The 16,118-nt window shown below is 46.9% G+C and overlaps 2 protein-coding genes across 2 annotated transcripts in view; one reads left to right on the top strand and one right to left on the bottom strand.

Moving 5' to 3' along the window:
• Nucleotides 1–786, top strand: part of LOC104280701 (fatty acid amide hydrolase-like) — a gene marked incomplete at its 5' end in the record, with an annotated part of 13,657 nt that extends 12,871 nt beyond the window's left edge. The window contains 2 exons of the mRNA XM_009878436.1: nt 31–118; nt 676–786. Of these exons, the coding sequence (XP_009876738.1) occupies nt 31–118; nt 676–786 (199 nt within the window). The remainder of the gene's footprint in view (nt 1–30; nt 119–675) is intronic.
• Nucleotides 787–4,349: 3,563 nt separating this feature from the next.
• TMEM39A (transmembrane protein 39A) lies at nt 4,350–13,560 on the bottom strand. Its single transcript, XM_009878435.1, has 8 exons — nt 13,448–13,560; nt 10,512–10,734; nt 9,052–9,135; nt 7,503–7,645; nt 6,696–7,038; nt 5,687–5,874; nt 5,088–5,208; nt 4,350–4,585 (listed from the first exon to the last, which is right to left on the bottom strand). Exons 1-8 carry the CDS (start codon nt 13,558–13,560, stop codon nt 4,352–4,354), a joined length of 1,449 nt encoding a protein of 482 aa, XP_009876737.1. The 3' UTR covers nt 4,350–4,351.
• Nucleotides 13,561–16,118: the final 2,558 nt, after the last annotated feature.

The following is a 16,118-nucleotide window of genomic DNA, read 5'->3' as shown; positions in this document are numbered from 1 at the left end:
CAGGAATGCTGACGACAACTTCCCCCCCAGGTTCATGCAGCTTGGAAACCTCACTGGAATTCCAGGCCTCGTGGTCCCCATTGGATATTCTACTGCTGGGCTTCCTATTGGCTTCCAGGCAAGTATTAGCAATTTGTGTGTGCTGGGTCACAAAAACCCCGGCTGGCTTCATCCTGAACCACTATAACCAGGTCCCTGCTGTTCCACACAGCACACCCGAGGAGTTGCAGGTACCGGCAATAAAGTTTTAACTTGTGGATGAAGAGACTTGCCTTGGAGTAACTCACTCCTGAATGGCAGAAGGACTTTTCAGGCATCTGGGAGATAGATTTCTCTGTCTCCCCGTCTCCTTGCATCAGTATCCACTATTTGTCACTACCCTTTCCTTATTTCTCAGTTCTGTAACTTAAATTTAAGTCCTTCCTTGCTCTTTTCCCTCTTGAAATGAGTCTCATGTAAATGAAAGGTCAATGTTTTTTAATTAAGTCTGCCTTTATACCTATTGCACTGACACCATATTTGCTGGGGTAAAAGGGAAAACCCTGTCTCCTTTTGGTGCTATTTGGGGTCCAAAACATTAGTTATTTTCAGCAGGGTTTTCAAGAACATCTGTATATGATGATGCTACTTTTTTTTTTTCTTTTCCCCCTCTCTGTCTCTTTCATCTTCTCCCAGGTCATGGCAAAATGGTGGGATGAAGCTGTTCTTCTGAGGATTGGGCTGAAGCTAGAGCAGTTTCGTAACCAGACCAAAAAACCATCAATTTATTATGACATCCTTGCATGATGGAGTCACCAAGATGGGAATTAAGTCTCGTTTTCCTAGCCTGACCTGACCAAGTATTAGAGTGGACTTGTTTTCAAATGTTTACCTGAATAAGGCTTAGTACCAGGCCCATATGAGGAATGGGAAGGAACCCAGATCTAAGAAGGCACTGATGCTGAGCAGATATGACTTCTACTCCCTGTTTGTAACTGAATGGCCCAGTTTATAGTGGTGAGACCAGATGTGCTAGCTGGTTCCTCGCCATGTTTTTGCCAACAGGGGAAGCTGCATCTTCTGCAACTTCTTTCCGTGTAGGAGCTCTGTCTAAAGAGGGAAGAGAGTTGCATCTACAGGACTGTGTGTGGGCATTTCATCGTACTGTGCACAGAAAGGTACAATCCCTAGACCTTAAACCTCCTCCCAAAACTACTCCTCCTCCAGGATATAACAGAGATACCACTTTGAGAGAAAGAGGCAGCTTTCCTTAAGAGATGATGCCTAGCTCCCTTGGAATGAGAAGGATTGTAACGCACCTGCAGTTGCCTAGTGTATGTTGTGGCTCCTCACTTAGTCCCTCAGAGCCAAATGGAAAGCCCGTAGCACAGTGACACTTCCATAGCTTCTGTCCCTGCAAACAGTGTAAGCCGAGTCTAACCGACGCACAAAGTGTGGGTGCGCTCACCGCAGGAGCGGTCCCACTGACCTTCAGCCTTATGTTCAAGGGGAGGAGAAAGCAGAGCATGAACCCTCACCAACTCTGTGACCGAAAGCCCTGGTGCAGGGTTCTGGCTTTCTGCTGCACATCTGTTTCCCAAGCTAAGCCTTGGAGAGAGCCTCTTTCGTCTCACTGGTTTCTTAAGTATAAGCCTATTAATTTGGTTTCCAAATGGAAAAAAATACCTGGCAATGCTGTGAAGTACTAAGTAAGTGATAGTGAAAGTAAGAAATGCTACTAAAGTACTAAAAGAGCTCAGAGAGACCTTATTGCAGCCTTTCAATACCTAAAGGGGGCTTATAACAAAGATGGGGACAGACTTCTAAGTAAGGCTCATTTGGACAAGAGTGTCGATTTAGACTAGATATAAGGAGAAAATTTTTACGCTGAAGGTGGTGAAACACTGGAACAGGTTGCCCAGAGAGGTGGTAGATGCCCCATTCCTGAAACCATGAAAAGTCAAGTCGGGTGTGGGACTCTGATCTAGTTAAAGATTTCCCTGCTCACTGCAGGGGGATTAGACTTGATGACCTTTAAAGGTTGCTTCCAACCCAAACTGTTTTAGGATTCCAAGAGTTGAGGCTGGGTGCAAGAAAGGTGCCTGGAGCCTGCTTTAGATAAGATGTCAGCCCCTTCTCATCCCAGATGCACTTCCTGAAGTAATCAAGGTAGAATTAACACATAAATTAAAGATGAGGCTATGCTACATAAAGCATGACATTACAGGAGGAAAAGCTAGAGAAGACGGTGCTTGTACAAGAAGAGGCTCTAAGCCATAGCTCTGCGTTTTGTTGAAAGGCCCCAGGCTGTAAACTCCAAAGTACCTGTGTCCCACCAGCAGCACTAGGGCCACATGGAAGGTAAGAAAAGGCCTCGGACTAAGTAAAGCTCAGCATTTATGTTTGTTTTGGAGTCGCTGTGGGTTAATACTCAAGGCATCTCCTGTTGCCTACCTCATCAGGTAGTGTAGAATCAGAGAATGGCTTAAGTTGGAAGGGACCTTAAAGATCATCTAGTTCCAACTGCCCTGCCATGGGCAGGGACACCTCCCACTAGCCCAGGTTGCTCCAAGCCCCATCCAGCCTGGCCTTGAACAGCCCCAGGGAGGGGGCATCCACAGCTTCTCTGGGCAACCTGTATCTCCAGTGTCTTGCCATCCTCACAGAAAAGAACTTCTTCCTAATATCTAGTCTAAACCTACCCTCTTTCAGTTTTTAACCGTTACCCCTTCATCCTATCATGGCACTCCCTGCTAAAGAGCCCCTCCCCAACTTTCCTGTAGGCCCCCTTCAGGTACCTGAATGAAGGCTGCTGCAAGGTCTCCCTGGAGCCTTCTCCAGGCTGAACAACCCCAACTCAGCCTGTCCTCACAGGGGAGGTGCTGCAGCTCCCTGATCATCTTTGTGGCCCTCCTCTGGACCTGCTTGAGCAGGTCCAGGTCCTCCTTATGTTGGGGGTGCCAGTGCTGAACATAGTATTCCCCGTGGGCTTGTGATCAGGCTGCTGGAGAAGCTGGCCTACAGCCAGGATCACTGTATTCTTGGCTTGGAAGGAAAGAACGGATGGAAAGTAGTTGCAGCTTCTTCCAAATTCCATACAGTTTGGGGTGGTTGGTTTTGTTTTTTTTTCCCTTCCCCTACATATCCACTCTTTAAATAGAGCTAGCACTTTACGAATGGCTAAGATTAAGACTGAGATGGCATCTAGGTGGAAGAACACTGCATTGTTGTCTCCTTAATCACACAATTTAAAGCATCAACTACAACTATCAGTTATCACCAGCATTCACATTTAAATTAATTATATGTTTGATACTGTCTTTGATCTTCAATTCCTTTATGTGATATTACAGCTTTTTTCACTAGATTCTAGTACAGCTTTATGAAGAACAGTTTAAAAGCAAAATATTTCTTCTATTATTATTAATAAGTTATTTAAAACTACCAACATACCTTAAAGTGAAACACTACTGAAATGCATTGTACAGCAATAAGGGAGTTGGTAAGTGTTGGAGAAGACTAAATTTCTGCCAGGAGCATTATTGCTTTAAGGAACTGGCTGAATGTTGCCTAATTTAATGCTATTACTCAGGGGATTAGAGATGGATGTTTAAAATAATCAATTACTGTACTGCTAGATGAAGCTATTTATTTAACATTTCCCAAATTATACACTACCCTGAAACTGTAATTTCAATATTTAGTTCATTCTCTGGGTAGAATGAGGGAGCTCAAGTTACTAGGAGGACAGAGAGAAGCTCAAATGAAAAGGAGCTTGTTCTTTTTTTAAAACGATATTTGCATCCTGCTAACAGCATCAAGAAGGAAGAACTGAGAGCTTTTACTGGCTTGACACTAACTTTGTCTTTCTATACACCGCTTCCTCCCTTTTCCTAAACTGGTATCGCATCTGTGCACATTTTCCAGTGCAAAACTTCCCGGGTACTGAGTTGACCAAGATAAACTTGACTCATCCTGGTGAAAGGCCCCTGTGTTTCCTTTCTTCCCCTGTCTGTTGGCTTATTCAAGTTCTGCAGCAGACCGGTTCCTAATTAACAGCAGGTCTATCCCCACAGAATGCAGTAGCAAGGCAGTTGTGTGAGCAAAGCAGACACAGTGACCACACACACAATCCTGTTGCTTCACATAGATATATGTATGGGTATAGATATACGGTATATACACACGGGTTTTTTTTTTTTTATATATATAAAATAACACCTTGTTTATAAAGCGACATTTAATTGCCACTGGTTCCCTTCCCACCCCACAAAAACAATAGTATACAAAATATAAAATATTTTAAATATTTATAAACGCCGCAAGAAAAAAATAGAACTGTACGAAAATATTTTTTTTCTTTTTCTTCTGACTAGTGTGCCTTCAGTCCATAGTTGTTAAGTGGGTAGGAGTATGCCCTGCCTAATACTATCCGGTCCCGGAGGAGCTTAAATAAGACGTAGTAATTGCAGAAAAGGATGAGGGCCATGGAGAGGGTATGGTTCCACTTCTCTGAGCGCAGCAGCGAGTAGAGCTGGTAGCAGACCACGCTGCCTTCGATGAGAATCAGCAGGTTGAGCAGCCGTAACGGACGGTGGCAAAGGGACTTAAAACAGTTAAAAAGGACAGATTTCTGTAACTTGTTGAAGTGGGGAGAGGTACGTACGTACGTAACGTTGCTGGGCACCACTGAGCCAGCAACCGTGGTGCTGGTCAGATGAAACGCCTGTACTTGGCGGGAAAGCAGCATACGAAACGAGGTGTGTGGAAGTGTCACTTTGCTTGAGGAGGGGAGGACAGGTGAAATAACCACTTGGCTAGCTGACATACTTTCCCATTTCTCTGGAAGATGTTAATTAGAACCCTCTTAAGGAATATGCCACTGCCTGATGGGAGAGCTGCATCAGTGTGAGGAGAAAGCCCTAACGAGGCAGCTGTGGCTTCCATCTTGCCCAGACATCACTGTCATTGCAATGGGGAAGACTTTCTGCTACAAAGGGGGATTTTGCGGTTGCGCTGCACTGTGCAAGCCGCTCAGCTGCAGCTAGGTTGGAGCCTCTCTTCCCTCCCACCATCCTAACTCACTGAGCGAGAGAAGAGATACTTGCGTAAAAGCGGGCGTGGGACACATCTGAAGGCACTGCTACGTTGTAAGGCCCAACTGCTTTGTACAGACATCGGCTACGTCGCACCAGTACTCCTTGAGGCCATATTGTGTTTTCTGACCAGCTGTGGGGAAAGAATGCCAGAGCATTAGCAACGTGGCTTCACAGGAATGGACTGCATCTTGGAAAACACCAAAGCCTCTGCCATGAGGCCAAGCGTCCCAGTTCCCAGCAGAGAAGTACAGAGGGGTGATCACAGGCCCACCAGGTGGACTCAGAATGAGTAATGTGAACAAACAGCTCTCAGTGCAAGAACCTAGCCCACTGCCTTGGAGAGGACCACACTCTGTCCAAGCTACTTCTCCGGTGTCCAAGAAGAATCTTAGCAATCGTTTCTGGGGAAGAGCCAGAACTGACCAGGGGAGCCTCAGACAGCTCTCTAGAGCAGACAGTTCTGTTTCTAAGAACCGCAAAGACCGGCAGAGTTGCACGAGGAATGAAGTGTCCTCAGTAGATAAGCAATGCTGATACTTGCTTATCTACTGGAACACCTTCCTGGCCCCTTGCTGGGCATGCCAACCCCTCCTCATCCCCACACTCACATATGCTGTGGAGCATTGCTGTAGGAACCATGCTCTAGTTTCTGCCACTTGCCAAGGTGGGCAGCTGATCTGTGGAGCAGGTCACAGTACTTGGGAGGCAGCAGCTGAGTGGTAAGCATGACAAAGGCATTGATCCACACCATGATGAGGTGCTCACAGGACCAGCGCATGTCGTAGTACTGAGTGCTCTGCAAAGAGACCGGACAAGAATTTGGCACCACTGTCAAAAAAACAGAGGAAGGAATGACAAGGGACGTACTGCGTGTGCATCCAGCAGACCCACACCACACATTACAGGCATGCGCTTTTGGACCAGTGGTTGCGGAGGGTTACAGCTTAGGGAACACTCAAGACTCCCTTCTCCTTGACCTGAAGGAAAAAGGGCGGGGGGATGATGCTGCAGCTGGTGCATCTCCTTCTCCAGCAACAGATAACAAGGGGGTTTGCTTGCCACAGAACTGCCCCAGGAGCACCAACTGCACCATGACTGCTACATGGATTGTGGAGCCCTGCCCGTTTCACTACACCAACTGGAGCTCATTCAGGTTAGAAAAACAAGAGATGAAACAATACAGCCCCCACACTGATAAGAGGTTCTTGGGTTTAGCTTGCCAAGCATCCTAGTTGGCTCTGTTTTCTAAAAGGCTGACCACTAAAGCCTCTGATCCAAGCACTTGGAAGCCAGGATGTTGGATCTGAGACAGGTAACCACACGTTTCCTTTTCTACGAAGAACACAACTATCCATCTGCCTAGGACAGGGGGCGGGAGAAGGGGAGTTAGTACGTGGGGTGATGGGACTAGAGGTGCATCACATTTATGGCAATACCTATCCGCCAACCAGGAGCAGTACTAGTGCACTCCGGATGCAGCCATGCTCCGCTATCCGGGCTGCCGAAGGGGAGACAGAGAAAAGGGGAATTAACCAGGAATCTGGCCTGGCAGTAATTCACACAACATTCAGAAGGAGACGATGGGCAGGGGCACAAAGAGAGCCAAACAGGAGCTACCTTCACAAAACACAGTGGCAGGAACGCCACGTAGTAGGCACTGAAGAGAGAATTGAAGAGAACTTCCTTGATCCTGCGGTTGAAGTCTGCTTTTAAGCACTCCACCTCATTGCGGATGAGATCTGGGGAGAGGGGGCAGCTGTGGGTGGGGATGGACGTAGGATTATTGAACTGTTCTCTCAGGGATTCCCACAGAAGCGAGAGGAAATCTTTGGGTTTGACCAGGCTGCTGACAGCTGAAGCCCCATCATCCACCATCTGGTCCAAATAACCACAGTCTGCAGGCAAGGGCTGCGCTCTGCTATCCTGGTGGAAGCAGCACAGAGGAACGTAGACACCAAACCTGCAGGGAAAGAAAGAAAGAAAGGACTCAAATGACAGCCATCCCAACATGAAGCAGGGGGCACCATCTCCACAGATGTTGGTCCTTACGAGGGGGACACTGCATAGGAACCCTCACTCCAGAAGCCTGTGGCCAACTCTTCTCCCCCACAGAAGGGCAGAGGCTGCAGCTTCAAGAACTGTGCAGAGAAGCCTCTTACTATCCCATTTCTGGAACCACTGATGTAAATGGTTCAGTCTTCAGTCATGGCAAAGGCCCCTCACACAAACAGCGTATTGAGGCAATTTGCTTCGTCAGCTCAGTGCCACCTCCTCACGTCAATCCCGCAGCCATTCCTCCTTCCCCTTTAATCGTAAGCTGAGGAGACAGATTACAGCCGAGGGCTCTGCTGCCAGTGGTGGCTCGTGGCACCCCCACACAGCTCTGTTCCCCCTGCCCAGAAGTACAGAGTGGTTGTCACTCACGGGTAGCCCAGGAAGAGAAGGTTAAGAACGGAATGGCTGCAGAAGAGGTTGACCAAAGTCCAGCAGAGCACCCATCCACAGAAGGTGAGCAGCACCAGGCGCACCATGTAGTGAATCACTGATGTCGCACCCACCTGAGAGGCCTGCAAACAGAGAAGAAATACTCAGCAGCCCTATAATACCAGTACTAGGACGTGAGCTCAGCGGTTGCCTGCGGAGGAGGAGCAGAGAGAGGGGTGCTAGGAGGCACTGCAAGAGGGATGGTTGCCCTCTTCCTCACAGAAGTAGGAGACTCACTCTCTTACAAAGGTGAATGCCTTTGATTTTATTAATGATTGATAGAATTGAAAAGATTCAAATAAACACAAGTTGTAGGGCGTGACTAAAATAAGGCCTTTAAAAAAAAGAAAGATTCAGAGCTGTAAAGTAGAAAGTATTTTTGCTCAAGTCCCTTATTGCTCAGGGTAGTCTGAACCACATTTTGTCTTGCGGTTTCCTTTAGAAGGGTCAGGTCTCAGCCTTTGTTTTACTAAAGAACTGGAACATCACAGTTCTCAAGTGAGGGAAGAGAAGATTGTGCACCTCGGAAACCCCAAAACTAGATTTCTACCACTCATCTCTACTGGATGAGGGGAAGTCTAGTGGGAAGACAAAAGAATAGCGGGAAAGCTTATTCCAGTCTCCAGAGGGGAGAAAGCAACTGAAGTATAAAAAAATTCTGAAGTGTTAGAGCTAGTAGGTGGGAGGTACAAGAACTTACATGGAAGCTTTCAATGCAGAAATTTCAGTCTGGGAATTTTTACAGAGGATGTGAGCATAAATGAAAATGGCAGGAATCAGAGATGAGAAAAGAACTTCAGAGATCCCATCTTCTCCAGCCAACTATTCAACTTGAAATAACTGTTCCTTTAAATATTTTTTTTAAACATATTGCTTAGCCTGGAGTTGTATTAACCATTTCAGTGGAGAGAACTTCCATTTGCCTCAAAATGACCTTGCTCAGATATGTATTTGGCTTGGTTCTGCTCTCACAAACACAGAGAGGGTCTCAAAATCCGTGATGACATGACCAAAGAGTTATTGAGCAGCCAGGACTGGAAAAGCAGTTCTGCTAGCCATTTGTATTTCACTTTAGTGTACTCAGACATCCTCCTCCTGATCTTTTCCCTCTAAACTCCTCTTCTTCAACTCTCAGCTAACCTCTCTATTTGCCTTTCTGCTAGGTAACTTGCAATTCTCTCAGCCATTTCTCTGGCACGAGATAGTGAGGTACAGTGTTGCACCTTCAGGGAGAAAGCAACAAGTGGGACAATTTCATCTCCTTCCAGCTGCAGAGGCAACAAAGTTACCCAATACTGCAGGACGTGAATGGGCTGAGGAGAAAACTCCAAAGCAGAAGGGCACCCCCAAAATATTAGTCCTTCACACTCAGATGTTCTGGGGGAAAGAAACCCTCCATCTATCCAACTTGCAGAACTTTTTCAGGTCATGGATGGTCATGCTCTGCAGTCAGAACTGTAGGCAGGAGAAGGAACAGTGGGAATGTTACCTCAGAGATGAGGGCCCACACCAGCCTCCGTGCCAGCATCACTGTGATGAATGCCGCCAGGTGGTAGTCAATGAGGTGAAAATTCTGAAGGAGGAAAAAGAAAAGGTCTTCACTAGGGACTCTGAAATTACCCAGCCGGGGTGGGACTGGAAAGCTGTGTGCTGAGAGAGCGTTAGGACCTCGTGTAAGCATTCCTCAAGCCTCTCTGTTAGGGATGAGAGAGAAACACAGAAATGTCTCCAGAATGTTTACCCCTCATGGAAGTTTCTTGCCCTAGAAAAATTTCCACTGAAAACAAACCAAAACAAACCCACCCTTCGGGCAAGTATTTCTGAGGTCAAAGGGAGATGTAGGACCAGGATCCTACTTCCCTGCAAGTTCTCCTGGGAAAAGCTACTGAGCAACCAGAGCAAGGGCAGCTGAGCTGGAGTCCAGAGTGAGCACATCAGCTCACTTTAGCTCTTGGTCTCAGAAATGGGCCATTAGTGACTAGCGCTCCTTCATAATTAAGTTAATCCAAGAAATCTCATCTTTGTGGGCCATAGATTCCTACTGGAAACTTATGTTGACTCTGGCTGTATTAAGTTAGATAGAGCTCTTGGAGCCCTTATGATTTTTCAGTGAAGCCATCAAATGTCTGCTGGGTACAACAGTTAGCAGACTTTGAATACTGCTGTCTGGGACTTCAAGGACATTTTGGGTAAACAAAAATGCTTGACTTCTAATGGGAACAAACGTATGACATTAAATCCTTTCAGGTAGGAAGCCTAAAACAATGCTTTTTCTTCAAAGCAAGCTGTGTCCAGCATAGCACAGCTGAACTTGAAACTAATAGCTGCGTGACTGGAACACCAGCCCCACCTGTCGGTACAGATAACTAAGGAACCACCTCATACTTCCAAGCAGCAAGGACACAGTATAAGCTGGAGGACCACTTCAGAGGCTAGTTTCACTCAGATGAGGTTTGCCGACTCACGTACAGGTCACTGCCACGTTGTACAGCTTATTGGGCCAGGAAGAAGACTGAAATGGAGGAGATTGTAAAGTTTACATAAGGACCTGACAACCTCCTCTGCTGCTGACCTGCTGTGAGATCCTCATGAAAACTTCCATTGTCTCCCTTCTCTCAGGCGCTGTTGTTTCTACTGGGACGGGGGCACCCACAGCAGGCTCCTGGGGTCTCAACTCCATTTCAAACCCTAGAGACTAGCTAGGCCACACAGGAAATTTCTGCAAGAAATTTCCACTGAAGGAGCCCTGCTGACACCTCTTCCTCTCACCTTCCATGTATTTTTCTCCCATGTAAAATGGGGGATGACGTGGCCCCGGCTGATGAGTGTGCATGTGAACTTCCCTTCACCCCCTTATGTCAAATGCATGGCGATTCCTGGACTGAAGCAGCACAGAAAGCAGCTGAGTAATGACAAAACGTGAACGACGGCATTTGCTGGGGAACTCACCAGTGAGGTGCAGGAAGCAGGGTGATTGTACGGGTACCACCAAACAGTCTTGTAGATATTGATGTACTGAATGAAGAGGGCTACCAGTAGGTAGATGAAGAACAGGAATTCAAAGAGAAGGCTCCCATCCAACGGCAGCTCAGGGATCCGGCAGTGACGTACAGGCTCTGGAGTAATCAGCGCTGTGATCGGAGGTGCAGAGAGGCTGATGGCGCTACCATTCCTGAAGCAGACAAGTATCATACACTTGGTAAACTTTCTACATCATCTTTACCATTTTCCAGGTCAGGGAGTGCTTGTGGTTGTGCATTTGGGACCGGGTATTGCTAGAGGAGAGATGGCAGCAGTCTTGCATTTGTATTTCTGGCACAAGACCAGTGGGGTGAGCTTCATCGTCTTCTTAGCTCAGACAAAAACCCCCATCCAGCATTTTCTCTAGACAACAGACTGGTCTGCCAGAGGTGCTGTGACATGCCCTTGTAGATGGAGGAACAGAGGTACATGGTGAGGGAGCAACTCCAAGCAAAAATCATTGAGGACTCTGTGCCAGACTGAGCACTTAACTTTGGCTCCTTCCACCCATCACTGGGACATCACAGTAGCATCCAGCCTCCTTCTCCAGCATAGCAAAGTGCCCAACATCCTTCTGCTCACAGTTCCTCTCTTAAAAAGAGAGGTAACTAAAAATGGAACAGAGAAGTTCAGCCACTTCCTAGAGGCTGACCTCTCAAGTGTTCTCACACTTCCCTCTTTCCTAGCCTTCAGAGGAGGCTGGGACAACGAAAAGCTCTGGCAGACTGAACCGATCGGGGATGTTCAGACATAAACTATGCTGAGCCTGACTGAAACCAGGATAAGCAATGCTCCTCCAGGGCCTTGGGACACTGACTCCATGGTCTCAACAGTCACTTGTTCCTCAAGAATCCAAGACTATGCCATCCATCCATCCCTCTGTCCCAGATGAGAACTCTTTAAAGGCCAAGCTAAACGGTCTGGATCTCTCTATTCTGCAAGGATGAACTTATACCAAGTAGATCAAGGCCTCAACATGCAGCAGATAGCTTCTCTGGTCTGCTAATTTCTGAATGGAAGGAAGTAATGCTGGGCCCTTTTAATCTTTATGCCAAATGTGGAGATCTAAGTGTCACTACATGTTCCTTTTTCAGCCCCCAACTTCCCTAGAAAATGGAGCCAAGCTTTGCCAACTGAGAGAATTAGTTTCATCCGCAGCCAGTAGGGCTAAAACAGAATACAGGCATCCTCCTGACCTGCCTTTCTGTCATGCAGGAAGGGGGCTTACAGCTGAGCTCTAACACGCTAACTCCCTGTGGCACTGCAGGCAAGCAAACAAGAGAGAGACAAGGACTCATCATCTGCTAGGACTCACTGCTCTGCGAGCTGCTGCAGAGAAAGACAAACCAAGTACCATGCAATTTCCAGCCCTGGTCATTGTGACCACAGTGAATGGTGACTGAGACCACTTCCACAGTCCTCCCCATGGGGCTGACTTTAATGCATAAAGTCAAGAGAAAGGCTGTAGAGGGAAGCACATGCCACCACTGAGCTGGGAAGAGAAGCTGGAAGAGGTCTAGCATGCAGGGCATATTCCCTCTTGGATGGACCATATCCTAATGCCACAACAGAGGGCTTGAGGTTCCCATCTCCCAGTTCCTTGCTTTAACCACGTATTGGGTTTGCCTGGCCGGATTTCAGTGATGGAGGGGCTGTAGGGGTGGCTTCTGCAAGAAGCTGCTAGAAGTTTCCCCTAAGTCTGACAGAGCCAATGCCAGCTGGCTCCGAAGACGGACCCGCTGCTGGCCAAGGCTGAGCCTGTCAGTAAAATGATAGGAGAGGAACAACTCTGTGATAACATGTTTAAGAAACATGGGAAAAAAGAACTTCGCCACACAACAACTGGCAGAGAGACACAGGAGTGAGAATATGTGGAGACACCAAGGTCAGTGAAGAAGCGGGGGAAGGATGTGCTCCAGGTGCCAGAGCAGAGAATCCCCCAGGTCTTGGTGAAGACCACGGTGAAGCGGGCTGTCTCACTGCAGCCCATGGAGGTGACCGGGTGTAGATGTCCACCTGTGGCCCATGGAGGACCCCACGCCGGAGCAGGTGGATGCCTGAAGGGGGCTGTAGTCCCGTGGGAAGCCCACGCTGGAGCAGGTCGCTGCCAGAGCATGTAGCCTGTGGTGAGAGAAGCCCACGCTGGAGCAGGTTGGCTAGTGGGACTTTTGTGACAACACGGGGGGACTTGCGCTGAAGCAGTTTCCCCCTGAAGGACTGTGGAGAGTCCCCATGAAGAGACTCATGTTGGGGCAGTTTGTCAAGAACTGTCTCTCATGAGAGGATTCATGTTGGAGAAAGCACGTAAAGATCATCTCAAGTGAAAGGGACCCCACAAAGGCCCAGGGGAAGAGTGAAGAGTCCTCCCCCAGAGGAAGGATTGGTGGAGACAACATCAGATGAACTAACCGCAACCCCCATTCCCTGTCCCCCTGCGCCGGTTGGGGTGAGGAGGTGGACAAATTGGGACTGATGTTAAGCCCGGGAAGAAGGAAGGGGGGAAGGTGTTATTTTCTTTTTTTTTTTAAGATCTATTTTACTTCTCATTACTCTTCTCTGATTTGTTCTTTAATAAACTTAACTAATTTCCCCAAAATCGAGTCTGTTTTGTCCAGGATGGTAGATGTGGGTGACCTCCCTGTGCTTATCTCAAACCATGAGCCCTTCGTTATATTTTCTCCCCCTGTCTAGCAGAAAAGGGGGAGTGATAGTGCAGCTGTGTGGGCACCTGGCTGCCAGCCAGGGTTAAACCAATACAAACCACGAAGCCGCACTCCCATGCAGAGTTCGGAGCAGATCAAGGCTCCTGGCTTTTAGCAGTATCCTAGCCTCAAGTGTCTCAACAACCCTACCTTTGTCCTCACCTGTTTCTCAAACCAGTACCGTTTCCGCAGCTCCCACCAACGAGCGTCTGGAGAGAAGGCAAAGCTGAACGGCTTAGCTGCTGCCGGCTGGGTCCCCTCCTTCCACCGGGCATGACCAGGTACCAATCCACTTCCAGTGCCTCTTGCAGGCTGTGCCCTGAGACCCAGACGATGATCCCGAAGCGTTCCCAGGACTGCAAAGGAGGCAGAAACACCACTTAATCTGCGAACTGCTGGTCATCCACACACCAGCTGAGTGAGCTCATGCCAAAGGAAGCCACTCCCATACACCCAAGAGCCCTGTGGGACACCCACTGCCACCCTAAAACACTGTGCCACTGCAACAGCACCAGAGCAGCATCCGCTTGCATACACAGAAGGGACGGCACTTGACGCTGTGTCTTTAAAAAGCGGCTGCTTAAATTAGCCATCAGCGGCTGCTAGAACTTCCTGTTGGCTGGAAAGCACCACCGAGCATCTCCAGCTCCGAAGACCGCACAACTGTGTGTCTCCTTTCAAAAGCAAGCCTGGGAAGAGCCCTCTCCCTGCTTTGGTGCAAGGAGCTACTAGAGCTTCACAGGCCCTTTTAACTCTCCAACATGTCACTCGACAAGCTGTGATGCTGGTAAGTAATTAGGGACCCCCCCTCTGCCAGAGCTCTGAACAGACAGACGGGTCTCCATGAAGTTAATTGCATGGTTCAGCTCCCTCCTGTGCTAAGAAAGCCCGACTGACATGATGGCAGGAGGTCCATTAAAAGCGGTTCTAGTGAGGAGAGCAGCACAGCAAAACACACATGTATGCACACAGTTCAAATGCACATATCCCAGCCCCCAAGAAAAACTAAAAAGTAAGCTTATAAATATCTATTTATTTTAAATTACGCATTTAAATCACTTCCTTAAAGTGGACTGGTATGAGAGAGGCTGAGCAACTTGGAGTATCAGTAACAAAATGGACTCTCTGGCACAGACTTCAACACTTCCCTTACGATTTTGCCTTTATTTCACTGGCATTCAGGTACATTTCTAATGGCTTGCAGACTTAAATGAGTGAGGAGTTGAACCGGCGTGCGAATCTGGAAGACATTCCAAGCGCTCGTGCTGCACACGATCAAGAGAGTGAGTGAACATCTCACTACAAGGACTCTGGTGTGTCTGCATGTCTGAAAACCAATCAGCTGCCCTTTTGGCAAAATATCATAGCCAGAACTAATCCAGGGTCCAGAAGAGCACCCTCACCTTCTGGGAAGCTCTGGATCTAGCTTCAAAATTTACAGATGGAACCTATAATCTATTTATAATTCAGTTATCACCTCCTTTAAAACCCTGAGAAATCACAGCTGGCAGAAATGCCAGGAAGTTTGCTCAATGAGTCATGCCACTGTCACCATGAACGCAGTGTACAGGAGAAATATTCTAACAAAGTCCCTCAAAGAATTATTCTTTTTATTAATATTTCCCATCCTTTGTCTTTACTTCAATCACCAATTCTCAAAATTAAAAAAAAAAGTATACCTGAGATCATAGAGGGGGAGGAAAAAAACCCCACAAACCAAATGAAAAAAAGGAGTTGTGAAACTGCATGAAAGGAGAGAGCAAACATTGGATGATTCAGGTTTGGAGGAAAATAATGTGTTTTGGCAGCCTTCAAAACTCTCATTGTAATTCCAATGACAACACAACAGAAAACTGAAGCTTTCCTTACCTCTCTAGTCAAGACTCTAAATTATGAGAACTTTCTCTAGAATGTTCTAGAGTTTTATGTGGGAATATTTATATCTCAGGAATTAAATATAAGCAGAAGAAAATTATCCTGCATGCACAAGATGAGCAGAGGCAGCAACAGACAACGCAGAATTCACTTAGGGCATCCAGACACTTTACACAAGCAGCTAAGGTGAAGAAAAAATTGAGAAAAACCTCTAAAAGAAGCAACTTTGAAAGCCTTTTAAAGCTAAATTAAACTATTACAGGGACTCTGGAGCCTAAAACAACAGCTTTGATTCAACCTACAGGATATTTATGATGAAGGATGCAATATGTTGGTGGTCTAATTAGTGGTATTAGCAGCAGAATGTATTTTATGCCACACTCAGTAATTCATGTAAATAATTTAAGAGCTCTCATTAGTATTATCCCATTAGTACGCTTCACATACTCGCCAATACAGACACTTGGACACTGAGTAACCACACTTCTACCCTCTGGTTTTGCAAACCAGTATACAGCAGGTTTTCACCAGTAAAAAAAAAAAAAATTGCATGGAAATGAGCCCTCCTTAACATCAGTGCACCGTATTTTAAATGCACATGAGTAAGTCCTTTCACAGTGATCCATGAACATATAGACTAGGCAGTTCCACAAGCCAAGCTTTAAATAACTTCACTGGAGTCTGATCAAATTAGGTAGGTGTCTGTGAGAGCAGTATCTGCCTAAGAACTATTCCTCTTTTGTTTGCTTTTGTTCTGTAAAACTGGCCACACAAAACTGAAGCTCCCCAGATGAAGTTAAACAAAGCAGTGAGATTACAGATCAGTTTGACTCCAAGTCTGCTTTTTTTGGCCTTGAACTAATCAACAGTCCTCCTTTTTGAGGAGAGACATGGGAAAAAGCCATTTTACAGTTTTCAACTAACAAACAAAAACATGACTCTACTGTGAAAAAAATGC

Source organism: Apaloderma vittatum, unplaced genomic scaffold (assembly GCF_000703405.1).
Source record: "Apaloderma vittatum isolate BGI_N311 unplaced genomic scaffold, ASM70340v1 scaffold9931, whole genome shotgun sequence".
Classification (NCBI taxonomy): Eukaryota; Metazoa; Chordata; class Aves; order Trogoniformes; family Trogonidae; genus Apaloderma; species Apaloderma vittatum.
The sequence above is the reverse complement of the archived record's forward strand: the minus strand, read 5'-3'. Positions and strand labels throughout refer to the sequence as shown.